The sequence below is a fragment of the Nipponia nippon genome, unplaced genomic scaffold, assembly GCF_047370975.1.
Source record: "Nipponia nippon isolate SJK-2023a ecotype South Korea unplaced genomic scaffold, ASM4737097v1 scaffold_3, whole genome shotgun sequence".
Lineage (NCBI taxonomy): Eukaryota > Metazoa > Chordata > Aves > Pelecaniformes > Threskiornithidae > Nipponia > Nipponia nippon.
In genome coordinates, this window is record NW_028262347.1 from 94,994,853 (window position 1) to 95,016,891 (window position 22,039).

At 40.8% G+C, this 22,039-nt stretch overlaps 1 protein-coding gene and 1 long non-coding RNA gene across 5 annotated transcripts in view; both read right to left on the minus strand.

Annotated features, from left to right (window-relative positions):
- Positions 1-16,351, minus strand: part of LOC148054776 (uncharacterized) — a 100,756-nt gene extending 84,405 nt beyond the window's left edge. Inside the window, exon 1 of the long non-coding RNA XR_015706521.1 lies at positions 11,709-16,351. This is a non-coding gene — a long non-coding RNA (uncharacterized LOC148054776). The remainder of the gene's footprint in view (positions 1-11,708) is intronic.
- A 519-nt stretch (positions 16,352-16,870) lies between these two features.
- Positions 16,871-22,039, minus strand: part of GRID1 (glutamate ionotropic receptor delta type subunit 1) — a 542,571-nt gene continuing 537,402 nt past the window's right edge. For all 4 annotated transcript variants that reach the window (XM_009465956.2, XM_087766071.1, XM_087766069.1 and 1 more), the window contains one exon: positions 16,871-17,563. In XM_009465956.2, coding sequence (XP_009464231.1) covers positions 17,135-17,563 — 429 coding nt within the window. In that variant the 3' untranslated portion in view covers positions 16,871-17,134. The remainder of the gene's footprint in view (positions 17,564-22,039) is intronic.

A 22,039-nucleotide genomic window follows, 5' to 3' on the forward strand; every position in this document is an offset into this window, starting at 1 on the left:
TGGACCCCAGCTCCAACTCCTCCATCGTTAACCTTTACAGCAGGGTAAGCATTTCAGACATGCCTCAAACTACAAGAATCTGGTAACTTTGGTGAGCAAGAGAGGCAATACTGCAGAGGATAATTTCTGATATTCTGGAATGAACTTGTCATTATATATGACTAAAAATGTTTCATTTTCCATCAGAAATACTGCTTTGCAGGCAGGGGCAGTGAGTCTTCAGCAACAAGTGTCATTAAAGAAAAGAGGTTTCATTCCTCTGATTAGATATTAGTACAAATAAAAACATTTTGCCTAGGAACTGGAAACAAAGGGTTTACGCTAAACCCACAAATCATTTAAGATTTCAGATTAACAAAGGAAATGTTGAAAGGATCTAGACATGCAGTTAGTGTCAATAGCTAAAAAGTTTGCAAGATATGCAAGATAGGAAGAGGAAGAATCTTCAAATCTAAGCAGCCTAAAAGGACAACAAAAACACTTTCTAGCCTTCTCAAATTTTCAACAGCATCTGACAAAAATTCTTTCCACAAGACGACCAGTGAGGGACAGATGGGCTGCATGTCATTTTCTCTGCCTCGGTACCCTTGGTCACTCTTGACTCAGCAATGCAAAGCGAGGTGCAGTTCAGATCCCAGCTGGAAACTCACAGGGACACAGAAGGATCATTACCCTTGCATGCTCCTGAGGGGGAACCTCCATCTAGCAGTAAAACAGCATGTCACCCCCGTGTCATGTCCCTCCCCCCCCCCCCCCCCCGGCTTCTTTTGTTTTTAAAAGCATACAGATAAACATCAACATAACAGTCACTGAAGTCACACAAAACAAATCCATTTTCTCCCCAGTTACATAGGCTTATCTTTAGCTCAAAGTTGTGCAACCCAAACTTTCAGACTTTGGTTTGGGGTTTAAATACTGTACTGGGGAGAGCATGCAACACTGCAGTCTCAGGCTCCAGTCCTTAGCACACATTCCTCTCATCTCTCTGGGAGAAGAGCTATGAAAATCTTCTGTAAGGACTTCAACTAGGCTGACAAATTTATACAGCTGCCACCACCACAAATCCATCTGATTCTGGCTGGGCAAGTAACAGTTACTCGAAACCAGTGCCTGCTTAAAACAGTTTTATCTTTATCATGAACTTTACTAAAAAAAAAAAAAAAATATTCAGCACATCACTCAAGAAGAGAAGTGTGGTGAAATGTCATTACTCTCCCCAAAATACAGAGCAGCTCTGAGTGACAGGGCATGATTACATCCTTCCAAACAAGAACACAGAGAAAAGGGATTTGAGAAAGAAGCCACCTCTCACAGAGAGACCAGCTTGGGTCTGAGCTAGCAAGTCCTTCGGACCAGAAACCTCCAAAGCATCCGCTAACACAGTTGGTTCAAAGGATGGTAACTGAGCACAGGCAGAGGCTTAATGGGGTGGGAGATGTCTACAGCCAGGAAAAGGCTGAGAGTAAAGCGATGGACTCACAGTGATGTACAGCTGGACTGAGCAAGGAGGATCCCGTCCAATGTTTTTGTTTGTTAGTCATTTACCCTTAATCAGCATAGACTTCAGGCCATTACTGAGCTGACCAGAGACAGGCATGTCCAGGAGCACGTAACATCATGACAGAGGTGAACACGAGCCAGTGCAGCTCCCACAGGACTGGGCAGGAGCACAGCCAGCACACCCTCCGCACACTCTCGGCCATGCAGCTCTGCAGGCACCTAAGGGGTCTCAGAGACAGCAGCCCCGCTGCAAGCTGCCGGGGAAGCCACAGCTGAGTAGGGCAACGCTCGGGTCTTGCTCTTTTTCTAGTTCCCTCCTCCCAAATTACTATGTACAGCCCATGCCGCAGGGTTTATACAAAAACAAGCCTGTGTAGGGGTGGTGGTGGGCAGGGTGGGGGCAGACAAAAAAACCCCACACTAACCACGGTGCCTTTTCAGAAGGGAAAGGCTATGCTTCTCAAATCTATTCTCCTTTTGAAAGGGTCACAAAGAATGACCCAGTTGACATAATAAAGGTGTATTTTCAAAAAAACATTTGAAGCTGTTCCTCAAAAGTGCTTCTTAGTGCAACTCAGTAGAGATAGCAAGAGATCTTTTCTTGGATTAAGAATGAATTTATCTTTTAGCAACTTCTCTCTTTACACCCGACTAAAAGATAAAAAATAAAAGTGGAAACAATTGGTCAGTTTTCAAAGGAAGTGTACTCCAAGAAAAAAAAAAAAAAACACTATTTCCTATCTTTCTGACCAAAAAAAGTACTTATTTCAGTTTCCTACTTCAAAAATGGGGATATCCACTCTGAAGGTTTAGAGGAAAACAATAGCCTTCTTTACACATAAAAAAGCTACATCTCAAATATGAGCAAAAGACGACTATTTTTGACAAAGGGAGGTATATATTAAATATATCATCAAACGACTTGGGTTTTATTATTTAGCATTGAAAGAAGAAAGGCCTATATTGCTGTGTAGGAGTAAATATCTCAAACTCCACTAGGATGTGTCAGAACACTTTCAAACACATCTATATTTTAATAATGGATCAGTGATATATCAATTATTATGTACCAATAATCCAATTAAAAATACACTTTGAATAAACAAATTGGCCCAACTCCAAATCTACAGACTATTTAAACAAGCTAATGGAAACATTAGGTGCTAGGCTGCGTATTTTGTTTTCTAATTAAGGTAGTATTTGGCTGACATAGAACCAATTTACATGTAAAAGCCAAACAATTAATAAGGTCACACAAGTAAAACTTAGGCATTTCACACATGCAAATTGAGCTACCCAGTATAAAACAAATCCACAGGTTCAAACAAGGCTGAGTTATGATGCACATGTACTTGCTAACACAGAGATCTCTACCTGACCTGTGACTTCATTCACATCTTGTAATTGCCTATGATAATATCTAAAAAGCAGAAAAAATTATATATCAAGATTAAAGCATTTAGATTATGGATAGTAGATGAAGATTCAAACCATCCTTCTCTCCTCAAAAGCTGGCAGGAGCTGATTGCCCATCCTCTGTAACAGGCTGAATACTGAAGCATTCACAGATGGGATCAATATTGGATGACCCAACACAATTGTAATCTCTTCTGCACCTGCAGGGACACACCTGAGGGACAGGATGTCATCCAGAGGGACCTGGACAAGGTTGAGAAGTCAGCCTGTGTGAACCTCATGAGGTTGAACAAGGCCAAGTGTAAGGTCCTGCACCTGGGTCAGGGCAATCCCTGGTATCAGTACAGGCTCGGGGGGATGGAGGGATTGTGTGCAGCCCTGCCGAGAAGGGCTTGGGGGTACTAGTAGATGAAAAGCTGGACATGAGCCAGCAATGTGCTCTTGCAGACCAGAAAGCCAAACATATCCTGGGCTGCATCAAAAGAAGCGTGGCCAGCAGGTAGAGAGAGGTGATTCTGTCTGTCTACTCTGCTCTTGTGAGACCCCACCTGGAGTACCATGTCCAGCTCTGGAGCCCTTGACACAGGAAAGACATGGACCTGTTGGAGCAGGTCCAGAGGAGGGCCACAAAAATGATCAGAGGGGTAGAACACCTCTCCTATGAGGAAATGCTGAAAGAGTTGAGGTTGTTCAGCCTGGAGAAGAGAAGGCTGTGGGGAGACCTTATTGCAGCCTTCCAGTACTTGAAGGGGGCCTACAAGAGAGATGGGGACAAACTTTTTAGTAGGGCCTGCTGCAATAGGACAGGGGGTAATGGTTTTCAACTAAAGGAGGGTAGATTTAGACTGAACACAAGGAAAAAGTTTTTCACGATGAGGGTGGTGAAACACTGGAACGGGTTGCCCAGAGAGGTGGTATATGCCCCAGTCCCTGGAACCATTCAAGGTCAGGCTGTATGGGGCTCTGAGCAACCTGATATAGTTGAAGATGTCCCTGCTTGTTGCAGGGACTAGATGACCTTTAAAGGTCCCTTCCATCCCAAAGCATTCTATAATTCTATGATAGTGCCTAAATGAGAGAGAGCGTGCAGAACATGAAACATGGAGATTTGGTAGATATCAGACCACAAATGCTTCTGCTCCAGGGCTGGGGAGGCGAGTGCCTGTCTGGGGCAGAGGGCAGTGAGCACCCAGGCACAAGTCAGTCCTGAAGAGTTACAGCTAGGGCCAAGCCTCTGCTCAGACACCCCCAAGTTTCCACCTTGGACTCGGTTTGCCAGTGGTGGTGTTCAAAATAAAGGGTACTGTGTGATGGCCGAGAAGATAACTTACTAAGAGGAAAAAAAGAAAGAAAAAAAAAAGAAAATAAAGCAGCAATTGCTACGTCTTGAAGCCTGACAACTTACTTAGCTAAGCACTTCATCCAGCACTGACTCTACGCAATGCATGAGGGCAAGTCTGTGCTCTGCTGCTGGAGAGGCTCCGGTGACAGGCGCCAGGGAAATACAGAAAAGCAGCCAGTACAGCAGGTAACAAAACCAACCTCAAGGATAAATATAGGCCAAGTTGAGAAATCTTCTTGCTCACAATGGTGACTATTTTAACATAAAACTGTTAATATATTGTATTCAAGGCACAAAGTTTCAAATCTTTACTAGCTAAACAGAATTATCCCCAGACATAGGAACTCAGATTTTAAAAGGATTTTACTTACCATTGTCTGCTGATCCCCCCCCGCCTTGTTTTTCCTCTCCCTCAGCTGCACAAGTGTACATCAGCCAGCAAGAAGATAGCTATTTCTAAGTTCCCAAGTTACTCCATGAAAAGAAAAAAAAAAAACCACACAAAACAAACAAAAAACCCAACAAATAAACAGGTCAGTCCAGTGGACGAAATATTGTTTATGTGAGCTATGTCAAACGCAGAGTGGACCATTCCTTCAGGAAGCAAAAGGGTTTTCATGCAGGCGAGTCCCAAAAGGAGGAGCAAGGAGCAATGAGAAAGCATTCATAAGCTCTCCTCGATATCTACAGTTAGGACTGTTGAAGCACACGGGAAGGACAAAAGACTAGTTAAAAATCTCATCTTCCTGGGGCAATAAAACAGACCTCCAGCTCCAGCAAATCTTGCTTACAAATAAGTCATTATCCATTTGCCAGCTCAGTAAGGAGTCATGCCTGATGTGTAGGAATACAGTACACCATAGCACTGGGATGAGTTGAATGCTTCTCTTTCCCACTGCTTTGCCTTTCCTTCAATTATAACCAGATGGGTTTTTTTATTCTGGTTTGGAAATCTGAGAAAATTGCTAACTGTGCCTGTCTCAGTGAAGAGGGGTCAAGCCTCGAGGTGACATAATTAGGCACTATGTGATAGATCACATTTCACAGAAACTTATCCTTATTTACACCAGCCACAGCAATAGATCAAAATTTTTGGTTCTCTGGGAAGTTTGAGTTAGAAGAAGAGATTATGACTTAGCCACAAAGATGACAGCTAGAAATACAAGAGTCTGCTAGACAGCAAGTAATTCCCTGGTGTTAAGGCTGAGACCTTGGAACCATTTTCCTTGGGACATCATTCTTCTTCATCTCAACAATACACCCACACAACGCACAAACAAACAACAAAAATCCCAACCCATACAAACACCACCCTTCGCCGCCCTCCCCCCCCCCCCAAAAAAACCCCAAAACTACATATGCCACGTGTATCACAACAACCTTAAAGGTAAACATGCAAAGGAAAGCCAGAGAAACATTGCACATTTTGTCTCTTCCCTGCCGAGAAGAAAAAAAGACATTTCAAACACAGTTTACAGCAAAAATAAAAATCTACCTAAAGAGAATAACAAAACATTTTAATTTCAAGGTTTGCAGGCAGGCAGAAGGACCCTATTTTGTGCCCAATTCCTCAAAAATGCTTTCAGTTTTTCAGCCAGAATGATTCACTTGCACAAGACAATTCTTTGTGCCTTTAAAATTATTGAGCTTTGAACGAGAGCTGTAATACAGCAAATACAGATAAAAATAAATATTCCTTCCTACTCCCATCACAAGAGGTAACATTGCCTTTGTGTTTACATGCTAAGAAATATAATCTCTTTTTAAAAATATATATAACAGCAAATGCTGCATGAATTATTGAGCTAAATTAACCAAAGGAGACTGAAAAATACAAACAACATTAGCATTAATAGAATATAAGCAATATTTACTTGCTTTATTTAATGGCTTCTGCATTAATAGTCCTTGAAATGTACTTTCTGTCTCTATGCAACATTAGGAGTGAAGTAATGTCTGTTTACAGTGCTGAAAGATTTCTGCATTGTTTTTATTTTTGAACAGTTGGATCCTTTCATGAGACTTAAAGTCCATATGACCCACAAAGGTGGGTTATACAGGCTATCTAATGGAAGGCCAGCATAAGTAAACATTAAGTATTTGAGATTTGATGAATCTGAAACCTTTTACATCATCAGAATTCCACAAATACATGTCTATTTCTATATTATCTGCAGGACCACAACAGAGAGGATCCCAGCAGATGATCAAAGACCCCACAGCATGAAGCTCTGCCCACAGACAAAACAAAATGGCAGGTGCTTTGGGTGTCTTGGTTAACAACTGCAATTTAAAGTCTTCTTTTCAGTATTCTCCTCTGCTGGCAGAAGAATGCAAAACTTGTTTTCTGAAGTTTTTCAACTATTAAGATGGAAACATATTCAAAATAATGAAAGTTTCAAAACTGATCAAAGTAAAAAAACAAGACAAAACACCCTTCCACAAATATTAGCGTATGGGTTTGAATTAATCATCCAAAATAGTGAAACAGCTTTGAAATTTCCATCCATGCATCTGACATGACATGCACAAAATAATAGTGAGCTGACTTCTACTTTGATCAAGGACTATCAAAGGGGTTCTGTGGAGTTCAGCTTATAACTCCCATTGAAATTTAATAGTTTGGAGACTTTAAATGTCTTAGACTCAATCATAGCATCAATCTTTACCTTTTCTTTTGTCTGTCAGAAGACTTGAGCTATTTCTTTCTAGCACTTGAAAAAAAAGACAAGTGACATCTAAACATAATCAACATGTGCCACCATTCAGTCTCTCAATAATGACTTAATAAACCCATCATAACTAAAGCCAGGTGAGTAATTTAATGCTAATTATTTCCAATTAATTACTACTTTTAAAAACAAAATGAAATTTTAATGTTTCTTTAATAACTATGAATACTTTTAATTTTAACTCACTGAGTACTCATTTTTGACTTTTGCTGGTATTTGTGTAATACTGACCAGCTAATTTAAACACAAAATCCTATGCATTTCCCAGCTAGATGAATTACAGACCCTCAGTTTCAATGTAAGCTTTGATCAAAATTCAACTCAAGAAAATGTTGAACTATATATTCCAATGCAAAAAAAAAAACCCAAAAAACTCCAGAAGCATTGGAAACTTCAGAGCAGGACATTTTTTTGTTGTTGCTTTTTTTTTTTTCTCTCTTAATACGTTATTATTTTATCTGCTCATCAAATGCCACATATACAGCAGCTTTTCTCTTTGAGAAAATAAGCACTTTATTGGTGAGGACAAAGCTAGAATTTTCCCTTAGGCTTTACTGAAATATAATTTTTTTTTTTTTTTAAATCTATCTTCTTTTCTTAATGCTTCTTTATAAGTTTAAGGTCAAGCCAGAAAGACAAAGTCACAGCCACTGAAGTAAACCAGCTGTCAGCCCTGAAGTGGCTGGTGTTGAGCCTGTTCCTGCCAGCCTGCAGCAGCACTGCTCAAGGCACCAGCACACGCCGAAGGGTGCTGCTGACACAGCCTGAGCATTGTAGCAGAACTACTTTCCATTCCCCACCTTCAGGTAAAACTAAACCCCCAAGACCTCAGTTCAAGAGTGGTGTAATTTCTGGCTGCTGGCACCACGCCTTGCCCCACCCACAGTGAATTGGAAAGCCAGGGTCTGCACGGCTGACTAACTTTGCCTCCTCCATCATGGCCATCTCCTCTCACTCTCTGCTCATGCATTAGACCTGCTGAAACTCAAGTCTGCCTCTTGCAAACAGAGGCGGCCTCCACTCCTGTGCGACGGCTTTCCCCAATTCCCCTCCCTCCCAGAGGACTGCTGCTGTCTTCTGCAGTTCCTTCCCAAACGGCAGAGAAGGGTTTCCCTTTAACAAGTCACACAGGTAAAGGGATTAAGTGAGAAAGAATAATTAAATTGATGGTCTAATTTAACACTCTACATTTTGCATGCTTTCACTGTCTGCTGTTTGAGTTCTTAATAAAAGGTTTAATACACTTTTCATGGCACTTAATACTGTGGAACTAAGTAGGCTTTATAACGAACGGTCTGGGACTTGCCCAGCTGCTCAGTATCCAAGCTGGCACTGTAGGATGCTTCTTTTGCAACCTCACGGTTTCTCATGGCAACATACCTACACCACTTCAGCAGCTTTGCTCTGGGGCCAAGCAAGCTGTTAACCTGCCCCATGCCTTGGTACCATCTCTCCCTATTTTTCAGATCTCTCTCCTATCACTGTGCTCCACCACCATTTTCTGGCTGTGATATTTCAGCCCTTAGAGGTGTACCTCATCCTCCAAATCTCCCCACGGGGGAGCCTTCGCCTTTGTTGCTCCCACGGGCTGTGGCCAGACACTCCCTCCCACCCCACACCAAACCCCTCTTGCTGTCCACAGACAGGTGGTTTCTCCTCCCAACACCCTGGCACTTTTTCAGATGCTGCCTCAGAATACTCAAAGTCATCACCTGCACCAGCCTTCGGAGCAGATCAGGGATGATCAGCAGCTGCATTGAGGTGTCAGGAGCTCAGAGTGACACATCTGTGGATTAATATGCCAGCATGTCAGGATGGCTTGTATTTGCTGCATGCAAAAGATGAGACATCTACTTTCTAAAAAGCAGAAAGGACTTGCTTTAAAATAGACTTCTGCAGTGCCCAGAGCACGGATTTTTTTCCTGTCACTGAATATAAACAAGCTAGAGTCTGGAGTAAAATATGGCTTACTAAGCCACTGAATTGATAGAGCTTCATATTCCTCCGTGGCAGATGTTACAAATATGCAGACAGACAGTCCTTATTGATCCAAATGGTTTGCAGAAACTCCATTTGAAAGCATATGTTTTTCTGCCTGACATTTTGACATGACAAAGCCAGGAATGCAAAGGCGCAAGAGGAAACTGTTCTTGTGTTGTAAAAGCACATTCCCCCTGTCAAAGAGTTGGGTAAACGTTGCACAAGTAATCCAAGCCCAGAAGAGATGAGTGAGCCGATCTACAGACACAGAACAGGAAGGGAAATCAAGCAGCATGGACTTAAACCAGCAACTCGCAGCCCTAGCTGCACAGCCCAATACGATCGCTATTTGTTCTCTCCAGGTGCCAGGATCAGTCTGACCCAAGTTTCCCCATTTAGCACCATGTGGATTTTAGGAAACCTTTATGACAGTGGCATCCAGCAACCTCCACATCAACACTTCATACCGCAGTGGGTATTCATACTCTGGTACAGCATTTTCCCCATTTTATTTCCAAGCCTCACCAGCCCTTGCTGAGGGGTAATTCCTGCTCCAGCACCTTCCCTACACTATCAGCACTCCTCTCCGGAGACCTTCGGCCCCCCCAGCTACTGCCCCGGCTCTCTGGGGTTGCCTCGCATCTCCCTTCCCCAGCAGCTCCCCCTCCCGCTGCTGCTCTGGGGCTCTCCTGTGCTCCTCCACCCCCACTGCAGCAGGCACAAGCTTTCCAGGAAGCTCACAGCAAACACTACCAAATGCCTCACTCCACACTCACTTTGCCATCGGCTCAGGGTCCCTGCAGGGCACATGCTGAGCCATGGGCTCTACTGCCACGTTAGTGGCTGCTATACTGGAAGTTGGTTCTCACCATAATTCAAGCTGGCTTTAGAATCAAGAAAAATATTGCAATATATTTTCCTGCCCAGCTCGTAAATGGCACCTGAAATGCAGGAACTACTCATCTTCAACAGCTTGTAAACGCTATACCTGCTTACACCCAACGCTTCTCAGGAGAGTTTCTCCTGTCACACGTTATCCACCCAACAGCAGCAACGTAGCCAACACTGGAAAACAGCACCCTGGTGGATGGACAAAACCCACGTGACAGCACACATGGACACATCCCTCTGTTCACCCAGAGAGGGACACGCCTGTCCCTTCTGCTGGGGGCACCAGCCAGCAAGCAGGGATGAGCTCAGTCCTCTGGGATGCTTACCAAGATGAAAAAAGGTCTGTGACTGCAGATAAAGATTTTCACCTAGTGTCATCCCAGGTTTATTTACGGGTGAGAACTCTCTGTCTCAGGATGAAGAAGTAATTCCCAAACCTAATCTTATCCCCATTTCCCTGTGCTGCTGGTGTGGCTACTGATGACTGCGGGACACTACGCTACGTCACGAGCCCTGGGCACGATAAGCCTGGGTGCAGGACAGCGCTACCAAATGCTTATGTCCTTTAGATCTTTAACCGATAAGTATACCCACTTCAGCAGATCAAAATGATGCTTTCTATATAAGACAGGGAAACATTTCCAGTGTCTGCTTAGATTTATTTGCAAATACGCATTTCAGCACTTTGGTGGGCTGGAATATTTTGCTTCTGGTAAGTATTTAATTTGATAGGATTAATCCAATATAAATCATATAAAAAGTACATTAAACAGAAGTCAAGGCTTTTTCTGCTGATATATAGAAAAAAAATACATAAATCTGGGATCTCTTTTCTTCACAGTTCATTGTTATGGTTGCATGCTCTTTTGTTCTTTTAGCTGCAATTATCACCTGAAGTGCTGGGCTCCTTTGTGCTATACTTAATCACTTCGAAAATAATTCCATCAGAAAACAAATACATCCATTTTACAAGAGGGAAAGAAATTAAGAAAAATATTGAAATATAGAAAATCTCAAAGATATTTCCTTTAATGAGTGAGTGACTTTTTAGAATCAGAGTCTAAAAGCAGTCTGATAATTAACTAAAGCTGTTTTAAAACCTCTGGTTCCATATCCCTTCACATACAGCTTCAGTTATGACATTATAACAAAACAATTGATAATAAAAAACATCCTTTATCTTGAAAACAACTTGGGGGCATATTGAACTGTGATTTGTGGTTTCCCACTGAGAAACACTTCAGATAATTTCTACAGTACAGCCAGTCACATGTAACATATTACTTAGAATCCATTTTCTGTCCCAGCCAGTCATCCAAGGAGTTGAAGCTTTGGCAAGACCTGCAAACATTTTTTTCCTTTTTGTTCAAGTTTTTTTTTTCCCCTACCCTGCTACTTTCCATGTCTGTATTTATCTACGATTGTGAGGACTTATTTTCCCCTGCTTACATTACGTAGAGACCAAAACAGATGGAAACCTTGACACCCTCAAAACTACAGAGCTTTATAATTGCAACAAAAGAACTGAACAGTTACTGAGAGATAAGACATCTTCCAATAAAATGTATAAGAAAAGGAATAAAAAAAAGACAAAACAACTTTCTTATACTAGTGCTCCCTTACAACATGACATAAAGCTACTACCAGCATTAATTAATTTCTAAGCAAGCTATCTGATATCAATTCAAATGGGGAAAAAAAGAAAGTAATTTAAGTAGTACCCTGTAAGTGTGCAGTTGAAAAAAAAAAAAAAATCCCTCTAATAAGCCTGACTGTAAACTTAGGAGAAAATAAAACTCAGTAAGAGACTGAAGCCTTATACATTACTTGCTTCTGTTATCAGTTACCTTGCAAGCTTGAAGAAGCCAAGTTTCTGTGCTACTTCCCTCCAACACGAACGCTAGCAAAACACCATCCTTATCCAGGAATCCAGAGTCATATACAGCTAAGCCTTAACTTTTACCCAAAACCAGAGAAGTGAGAGGTTTATGGGTAGCTGAGCAAGGCTGATTTTTCCCAGCTGCAGACCTAAACAGCCATCAGGAGTGTCATGCAGCAAACAGCCCACAGCTGGTTTAGGTGAAAATCACTGATTGAAGCTGATTTTCCCCAGCTGAGTGAGAATCAAGCCAAAAAACTGGCATCACCAAACAAATAATTCCCACTCTTAAACAATATAACAACTGATTCTGTTAGAACAAATGCTGTGTTTATTGGTTTCCTAAAAATTAAGAAAAATAGTAATTAACTGAGGCAACTGCTTGTATGATGGAATTGAGGCTTCTCATACAAGTAATATAGCTTTGCTAGACATGTAAGTTGTAACCACCCTTTTCTCCCTCCCCCTTCACCACATGTTCATTTTTACCTTTAATTTTGCTTCTCTTCAGAGTTTTCTTCTAACATTCTCCTTGCCTTTCCCAGGGTTGCCAAAGGATGGGGATTCTTTGGGAAATTTCCAACAGGGTCCCCAAAATGTGTTGTGTTTAGATCTGTGTCATTCTTTAGGTGCTCACAATGTAAGTTCAAGTCAGTAAAGCAAAATAAAATGAAATAAAACAGGCTGAGCACTGTGGTTGCTGTACTGCCCCAGTAACATGACTTCCTCTGAAAGGAATGCTCCACTTGCCACCAAGCCAACAGCTTTTAACCTTTCTTAGAGGAGAGGTGTACCTAAATTTGAACAGATTTTACGAAGAAATTTGTTCTCTAAGCTATTTCAGCATACAGTTTAAATTCAAATCCATGTTAAGTGTTCAAAATAGTAACAGATGTTCCTCTTTCAGGTTCATTTTTAAGACTCTCAAAACATTTTCCTCTTCAGAGCTATTGTTGAATACAAGTTTACAGGAAGCAGTACTCTCAAGTCCAATATTAAGAGCCAAACCTTCACCTACTGAAAAACTCAGTATGCTTGACCTTTTCACTGGAGGGATGCTGATTTACACAGGTGAGAACCCAGGTTTAAGTGTTTTATTCTATCAGCAGGCTAAGAGAAAGAGAGTTGTTTTGCTGAGACTTCATCTACAGTGCAGCAATGGTTATCAAAGCAAGGCAGATATTGGGAATTTCACTTTGCGAGACAAATATTGCACACGTGTAGTTGTAACTCAGCATAAAAACGTTCTATCAAGTTTCAACTCTGAAATTAAAAAGCACAATTACTCTTTTCTCCATTGCAATAGGAAAACATGACATACTAAGAAATAAGAGCAATGCATTCTTCAGATTGCAAGCAGATTGCCCATGGATTGCAAGCAAATAGAAGAAACGAAGTCACATTTTTGTATGAAAATAAAGTCATTTCTAAACTAATGGATCAATAGAACAAGACGCACTACAAGTGCTGTGCCACAGATGTCACTTTCGCGAAAGTTCATCAGCAAAAAAGCATGATAAAAGGAAGGTATAGGCACTCGATTTCCATTTCATGTACAACCACCTTTGCAATGTAAACATCCTGGAGAAGCTGGAATATTTGGGATTTATACATTATTCCTTATTTTAAGCACGCTCGGGGAAGTTCCATGCAAAAATCAAGGGCACAGTTTGGTCTTCAAAATTTTCAGGAATTTCTGCAGTTTTCCTACTTCAACTTGCTGGATATTAAAAGTGAAGCGTCAAATCTGCAGGTGGTGTAAATAAGCACAGTTCTGTGAGAGCTTTGAGCTTATGCTCATTTACATCACATGGAAATTATATTTCTCACTTCTCTGAGTAACTGCACACGTGTACATATATGCATGAGTGTGTGGTGAATAAATATTCTATAGAAAGTGAATGCTTTGATCTGTCAAAATGAAGATATAAATATAAAACAGGAGACAGAATATGGAAATCATACATTCTGCATTTACTTTGAAAACTGAAAGTTATGGGGAAAGAAACATTGTTTATGTTCAAGGAGAACCTGGTGATTTGCTTAAATAATCTAAAACCAAACCACCACGACATGAAAGATTTAACAGCTTCCTGTCATGGTTGACAGGCTCAAGCTATGACTTGCTAACTTTTATATAAACAAATAATTACTAGACAGTGACAGATCCATTGTGGATTCCTGCTTTCACAGTATAGACCCTGGTGCAGCAAAGCACTCAAGACGGTTAACTTTAAGCAACTGACTAGTCCCAGGGAGTTTGGTGAACTCACTCACCTGCTTAAAATTAGCCATATATTTAATTTGAGATGTGCATGTAACTCCATCATTAATCAGCAAAGCACTTCAACCTGTGCATAAAGCAGCTGCTTTCTATAGGGCTTACATACATGCTTAAATACTTTTCTGAAAGAGGACTGTGTGGTTTGATACTTCAAGATCCTGATCATCTTAGATGTAATCCGGCAGAGCATTCAAAGAGGCGAGTTATATTCTATGCATAAGAATCGGTGAGACTCAACATTGTTTATAAGTTAAACCACACTTCCAAACTTTACAGCACATGGCAAGACTAAGCCAGGAGAACACTCAGTATGGAGAATGTTAAAGTTAATCCCCAAAATACACTGTATTCACAATTTATTCCACAAATGCAGTTCAGTTTAAATTATTCAGTACAGTGGTTTAGACTATAATATGAAAAAGATCTAATATATTTTGTGAAAGCAACAATGCCTCAGTAAAGGAGGGTTTCAATGCCCTGATCTGAGCTTTGCTGCAGCAAATAAATAGCGTGCTTTGTGGGGAAATGGCAAGGGAGCCGCTCAGACAACCTCTGACAAGCTTGGTTGCTACAACCCTGGTGCAGAGCCAGCAGCAGTGGCTACGCTGCCATGCACCAGCAGCTCACCACGGCTCTTCACCGTCCAGAAGGGAGGATGTGGCTGGGCGATTGCCTTGTGCTGCCGAGATGGCCAAGTGAGCTGCTCACCCACCTGTGCTCTGGAGGATGCTCAGGACGAGGGGTGATGGGCTCCTCGCTCTGGTACTGCTAGGGAGGGAGTATCTACTCCAGCCAAGACCTAGCTTGCAGGTTGCACCCTTGTAGCTACACAAGCATCTCCTTGCACCTCTTCTGAAGCATCTTCCTCTGCAGCTGCTAAAATCTTAAACTGGTAATAAAAATGAGGGATTTTTACAATGCAAATAGTTGCATGCTTTCTCCCAAGCGTCTTTACAGATACCTAGGCGTGGATAGTCTTTTTGCGCAGCTATTTCTGCCGTAACTAACTGGTGTATTCATGGAAGGTGCGGAAAAAATCAGGGGAAGAAATGTCAATTTTTTCCTGTGGTCACAGGTTTGTTAAGATAATGATAAGAAAAAGTATGATGAAAGAAGAAAGAAAAAAATCCCAAGCTTCTGTGGGTCAAGTCTCTAAATAGGATAAATCTAGTCAACTGACTAGAGAATTATTCATTTTTAATTAGTTTGAAGCAAATAGTGCAATTTGTGCCAAGCTGCAAAATTGCACTGTCTTCACAAGGAACCAGCTTGACAACAGACAAATTAATCCCTGCAAGAGTACTCCTTCTGTAAGCTCACCATCAATATTCCTAATTTAAAAAGTAGCATGCTGAATATGCTCTTCCATTAGGTTGTTTTTGTATCACAGTTTGACTTTTCTTCTCTACTGCTTAAACTAGAAATGTAAAAATTTGGGGACTTTTATTATCCCATAAATATATCTGTTGCATAATTATGCAAATCAAATTAGGAGCAGTCAATGGAATGTTTGTTTATCCAAAAACCTGACCCAGATTGCCTGCTGACTTTCTTGGAATGTGAATGCATTTTTACCTCTGTTCAAACATAATTTTTCATCCTAATGCAGGCAGTGATTTTGCTGCACCAAGACCTACAGCCTTTTCTAAATAGCAGTGTTCTAATAAAGTGAAGAAATCCAGCTACAAAGGGAAATTACAACCTAGCTATAGGGATACATTTGAGAAGACACCAAATTATCCCAATTCTGAAAGATAGTGATGGTCCATTAACAACAGTGGGCGGGCGAGAGGGGCAGGGATCAGTTATCTTGAGCATTAGAACCACTATTTGGGAAGGAAACAATGCGTTTTGGTTTTGTTTTGATTTTTTTGTCATATGAAATTGCACTGGTAATATTTGCGGAATGAGACATTAAATTCACTATATGTGTTGCTCTATCTTTGTCCTCTGTGTTTCACAGATAAAAAAAAAAGGCATTTTACAGCCATTTCTACCAAGATTATAGACACGGCCATTAAAATGTTTCTCTTTACAAAATCAATGGAAAAAAAGCAGAGCTGTGCTTATAGTCATGAGCTTAGCCTTGTCATTCAGGGATATGACTTCACCAGAGAGCATTACATCCATTATGCAGCAAATTCCTTGAAATCTTAAAGAAAGAGACGGCACCAGAGGGCACAGTCACTGCAATGCTGTTATCTCCTGCCCGTTCAAGCTCTTCCTTGTCTCACTCCTTTCAGCCATTGGTTCCTCCCCATTGTCAGTCGTGTACACAAGACACAAAAAAGAGCTGATCAGTTTTTCTTAAAAGCTTTCCCCTTAATCTAAAACCTGTTGTGTATCAAAGCTTTTATATATATAATATATGTCATATATACAATATATATATAATATATATTATATATATAACAAAACACAGAAGGTTAAATGAAAAGAGCCACACAGCGCAGCAGACATGTAAAAACACAATTCAATAATCCTGTGCTTAAACTTAGAAACTGTGTGGAAGTTTAAATCTTTGTTAGAAGGAAAAATTTATCTTTTTTTCTGTTTATTGTTTGTTGGATTTTAGTTATAATTCACATTTAAAACATTTGTTACTGTTATGCTAATACCAGCTGTTAGATTCTCCGAGTGAATTGCCATCTTGACTATAAAATAGGGTTCTGGGGAAAGGAGAGATCTGAGTATGGTGAACTTTTCTAGCAAGAAACAGATAATTTTTTGCTCTTAAAAACAAAAAACAAACCAAAAACCAAACAGTAAGGGAGTAAGTGTTGAAATCCATGGAAAAAAGAAGTACGGCCCTCAGTCCCAGTAACTGGTCTTCTTTGGCACTTGAGAACGATCACAAGTAGTTTGCCTTTTTATTCATATAGAACAAAATTTACAAAGTCATTCATACATCTTTGTTTTGTTTTTTTTGTTTTGTTTTTTACTGACTTTGAAAATTGGGAATATTCAAAATACACTTTTACCCCACTTCATTCTTTCATTATTTACAGGTATATACAAGAAAAATGTAAGAGTTTGTTTTTTTCTTTTTTTTTGTTTCTTTTAAATTTTGTATTAAAAAGCTCTGCTGGTTGTTTTACTGTTTGTTTTCATCATATGGATGTTCCATGTGAGGGCTCCATTGCTTCTGGAATGACTCCCCCCGGCACAGACTGAAATGACATTGGGATCGGGGTTTTCACGGGACTCTGACGAAATAGTCCTCCATTTGGCGACCTGTGTTTACACTGTATGGAGGGCATGGTGGCTGAGCTGCTCAGGGGCAGCGGCAGGTTGCTGCTGGAGGCAGCTGTGAGTGTTCTGCTGGCACCATGAGTTGTCTGTTCTGGTAAAAAGGTGGTGACAGAAAGTTGCGTGTTCTGGTATTCGCGTACCGGCTCCAGGGTCTGAGTGGGCTGCATGCCACCAATCTCCAAGGCTGAGATTTCAATGGACGCTGGAGAGATTTGCTTGTGGGCTATGTCTTCGTCAATTAAACTGTTCATGCGTCTATGGACCTGCTCCAGGTTCACTTCTTTGTCCTAGTGAGGAAGAAATCAGAACAATCAGTCCAAACACAATCTCCAATCCCATCTGGCCCCCCTCCACTTCCTCTGTGTGCCAGGAGTTGCTGTTCACTCATTACATCGCTTCAATTTCATCTGTGCCTACGCAAAACCTCGAGGTCTGCCCAACATCTCCAGCCGAGAAAGACATGCTGAAGGAAACACCAGCTCAATCTCAGCCTGCAAAAGCCTCTGATGTCAATATCATCCTCCTTGGAGGTAAACTGATGGCTCTGGTTCAGCTAACAAGAGCTGGCACCAGGGACCAGCAGATCCCGCAAGCCCTTAGCTCAACTTGCGCAAGCCCTTAGCTCAACTTGCACAAGCCCAGAAAAAAAGCATATGGCAGGCAAACAAGCAAGTTGGGACTCCAAATTCCAGTCAGCAGCTCGTCATTGTCTCATCTAGCTGCGGTGAATTTTCTAAGGAACGTGTCAGCAAAACACTGCGCACAGCCTAGCTGACTTCAGGGTACTTGCTTCACGTGCAAAAATCTACCAGCCAGGGACTGCGGTGGTGAAGAAGTCTTCCCTTCCCAGCAGGAAGCCCTGGGTTGCCTCTGTGGCACAGACTATTGACCTACTAGAATAGCACTCAGAGAGACCTGCTCTGTGCGGCCTGGGAGGGGACCGCTCATTTGTGTTTTGAACAGTTGTGTGACCAACTACAAACTGTTTGTCATCTTGACACATCATCTGGTAAAATTTTATGTCCATGGTCAGAGCTTGGGAAAGCAACACTGGTCTTCAGAAAATGCATAACCATCTTCTGAGAATGCGTTGGCTAAGGGTCTCAGGGTGGTTTCCTCAAGGGACTTTCAGTACTACTTGTTCAATGTATTTTAGCTTCCATGAGGAAATACAGCCAAAGAAATTGTCTTTAAAACCTGAAGCAGCAAAGACCTACAATGGGCTGTTTATCACCTCAGCGCACCATTCAGGATGCTCAAATTGGAAAGCAACAAAACTGGCAGGGTAAAGTCAACCACCTGGGATGCTGTATGACTGAATTTTAATAGCTAGCATTGTACTGCCAATAAAAAGGTATTATATTATATCATTTCTCTATATTTCATAAAGCACAGCTATGATCTGCAGTTGTAGTTATTTGGTGCAAGTGTAACATACAGCAGACTAGCAGCAAAGCATCTATAAAAGCCCAGCAATCCCAGAACTAAAGAAAATCCCTGGTCTGACAGAAACCTGTAATTACACTGGGCAGCCAGCAGAATCCCAGCCTAGGAAACAGGACTACCTGCAATTTTTGTGTTCCAGTAATCCCCGACTGCCCACAGATCAATGTGTGCTTAGATGTTCGTTAAACCAAACAACGCAGTCCTACAGTTGCTCTGATTCATGCAAAAAAAAACGGCTCTGGGAACAGAGAAGTATAAGGTGCCACTGCCGCCCACTCCTCATGATCTTTTGCCACTGGTGTTTAGGTGGAGCACAGAGAATTACAACATTATTCCAGTAGTATCCACTGCTATACAACTTTGCTTTCACCTGTAAATTGACAATCAAGTTAATTCCACAGCTCTTGATTCCAGTCAATGTCAATGACAGATTTGAGTCTAACCTTGTGATTTAACAACACTTCTCTATTACTCAAGAACCATTGGATTTGCTGATCTCTGCAAGGATTTTGAAATGAATTAGTGTTACATGATAATGAACCCAAACCTGTGTCTTTAGCTTAGGCTAAATCCCTATTGATTTCAGCTGGAGTACAATTGTTCAACAATTACAGGGCTGAGCTGCACGTTGCACCTCCTTTGCTAATCAGTGGAAAATTAATTCCTATTTCATTTACGTCACAAATCCACCAAACTCTCAATGAAGCTCCCAGGAACTGTAGGGATATCATCTTCCTCACCAGAGAAACAAACTATTTTTTAAAAATAATCCTTTTTCAGCCAAATCCTCTAATCAGATAATTTTGAGTTAGAGAAAATCAATGGACAATAAATACAAAATAAACTTTTGTGGCAGACAGGGACCACACAATACTTGATCAGACAACCACTGCAGCTACTTTAAGTCCTTCTTGCCAACAGCCGTACCTGACCTGTCAGGCTCTTCATTCAGTAAGTTAGACAATACATCAAGCTGACGATAACACAGAGGCTCTTTCATAAACTCTGTAGCAAGGTAAATTAAGGATGTGTGGTATAATGGCCAGAGGATTACACGGAATTAATTAATAATTTTGTTTATTTCTATTTCTTGAAGTAAAATTGTGGACTGGGGGCAAGTGTGAGAAGTGTTCATAGATTATCCTCTGTTGGGAGTAAGAGCTTGACCTCCATGGGCGGCTTCCTTTTGCAAAGCCGCCTGGCTGCATACTGCTGTGTTTTCCTCAGCTGTCTGCCAACAAAAGCTTGCTGCCAAGTTCTGCTTATCCACAAACTTCAGCTACAACCACATATGACAATATCCATGTCTAAGGAAGCCACCTCCCAGAAGCCCGTTATATAACGCTTCTTTAGGGACCCTATACTATTTCTTTTCTCAAAAATGCTGTTAGCTTTGATTTAGACGCCTAGGTTGGCACTGTCGTTACCTGGGACTCATATTCTTGCTAAGCCCCTACTACAAAATAAGAAAAAAGTAGAGCACTCAGGTTAGAACTGAGCAAATACTAGAACAAATTTTCCTAAATAAGACTTTGGAGAAATGTTCAGGATTCATTTGCATTTTTCTGAGCTTTTGCCAAATACTACTGCTTTCTTCAGATGATTTCAAGTGAAAATATACATCAACATTTTATTTGTATTTCTTGATTGCAAGCACATCCTCAGTGCATTCCATCCTGCTTTGCTGCAGGAACAAATATAATGTGACTGGGATAACAAGCCAAGCCAGAGGGAAAGGTAGAGTTTCAATATTTGCAACATGAAGTCAGTAACTGTTTGCAGAGGAAAAATACATTTGTGAAAGAAGTGTGCTCTTCATTTGGAGCATCTGTGCACAAAAGGTCATAAAATTCAAAGGATGAATTAATCTTCGTTATATATTTAGCTTAGCTCTGGAAACATGAAGAGCCACAGATGGGATGCTCTTAAAGGACATCTCTTGGTCCAGACCAGAGGGGTTATTAAGGACCACATCGTTTGGAATGTTTCCCTCTGCTGGCCTAACAGGAACGCCTTCTTTTCTTCTACTACGCATAGTCCAGCCCTGGGACAGCATTCCTCAAAAAATGGTGGATTTACCGTTGCTTATGTTTCACAATATAAACTTAGGTTTCACTCTGCTGAAGTTTTCATTATCAAGAAAAACATAATTCCTGCACACAGACATCACCTTTTATCTACTACAGAATACTTTATGAACTAAGTAGAGAAGTAAATGCTTGGGATTTTTTTAAGAGGTAGGGGTGGGGATTTCATTTGCCTACTTCTAACTTTTCAGCATTAAGGACAACTCTCTGGCCTTATTAAGATCAGAGAAAACTCTATAAAGGCTTCCATGAGCCTAGAAGTTCACATTATTCCTTCTTTTTGTTGTTAAAATAAAATGTTTGTAAAGGTTAAGGAAAACAACTGTGTCTCTAAGGAATAATAAAAACATATTTGTAAAGGTTCTTCCCTTTTTCTTTGTCTTATTAGATGAAGAGCAGCTAAATAACTAAATGTCAAGCTTTGTATGAAACTATCTTAGTGCTGAATGAATGATTTTTCAAATGCTTTAAAAAAAAACCTAAGACAAAATTTAGAAACCCTTGAAAAGACTAGTTTGTCGTTACATACTAGAAGACTGCCTTGAATCCCAAGATTTCCAGAACTGAAGGTTTTGGGATAGCTTTATTTGAGAAGCCAAGCTTTCAGAATTTGTAAATCCTGTAAACCTCGTCTTTCTTTTCCTTTACTGTTCTCCTGGAAAATTCAGTAACAAAGCATATGTTACTGAAATTCACAAGGTAAATGGAAAAAAGGTTAAATGGTAATAAAGCCAGAAAAACAAATCTTAAATGTTATGATGTTTTGCTCCCTTGTCAGCTCAGTGTTCTCATTAATTTTTAGTTCTATAATTCTCATTAAATATGAGCCTTTTGTTATAATTTTTAAGCACCTAGTTAGATTGCACTTTTTTCCCTTTCCTGAGGCTTTGTCACCTTAATTGTGAATTGGTAATGTAGTATTGCAAAAGATTTTCAAGCTTTCTGATGATGCAACTGTCCTCTATATTTGTATTTCTCTATGACAAAATCAATGAATTAAAATTAATGAATTACTATAAATTAATAAATTGAGGCTTGGAGCTAGGGAATGGCAGAGGCACCTGACCTGGCAGCTGGATGGAAAAAAATAGGAGCCATAGTGGAGGCCGGTGTGCCGGTTTTTTAGCACAGAGACTTCCCTTACCCAAAGGACAGCCCCGCGGGGGAAGCCCTACTGCTTCTCTTCACAAAGGTTTCTGGCTTCAGCTCGAGTTAGATCCCGTTAGGTCT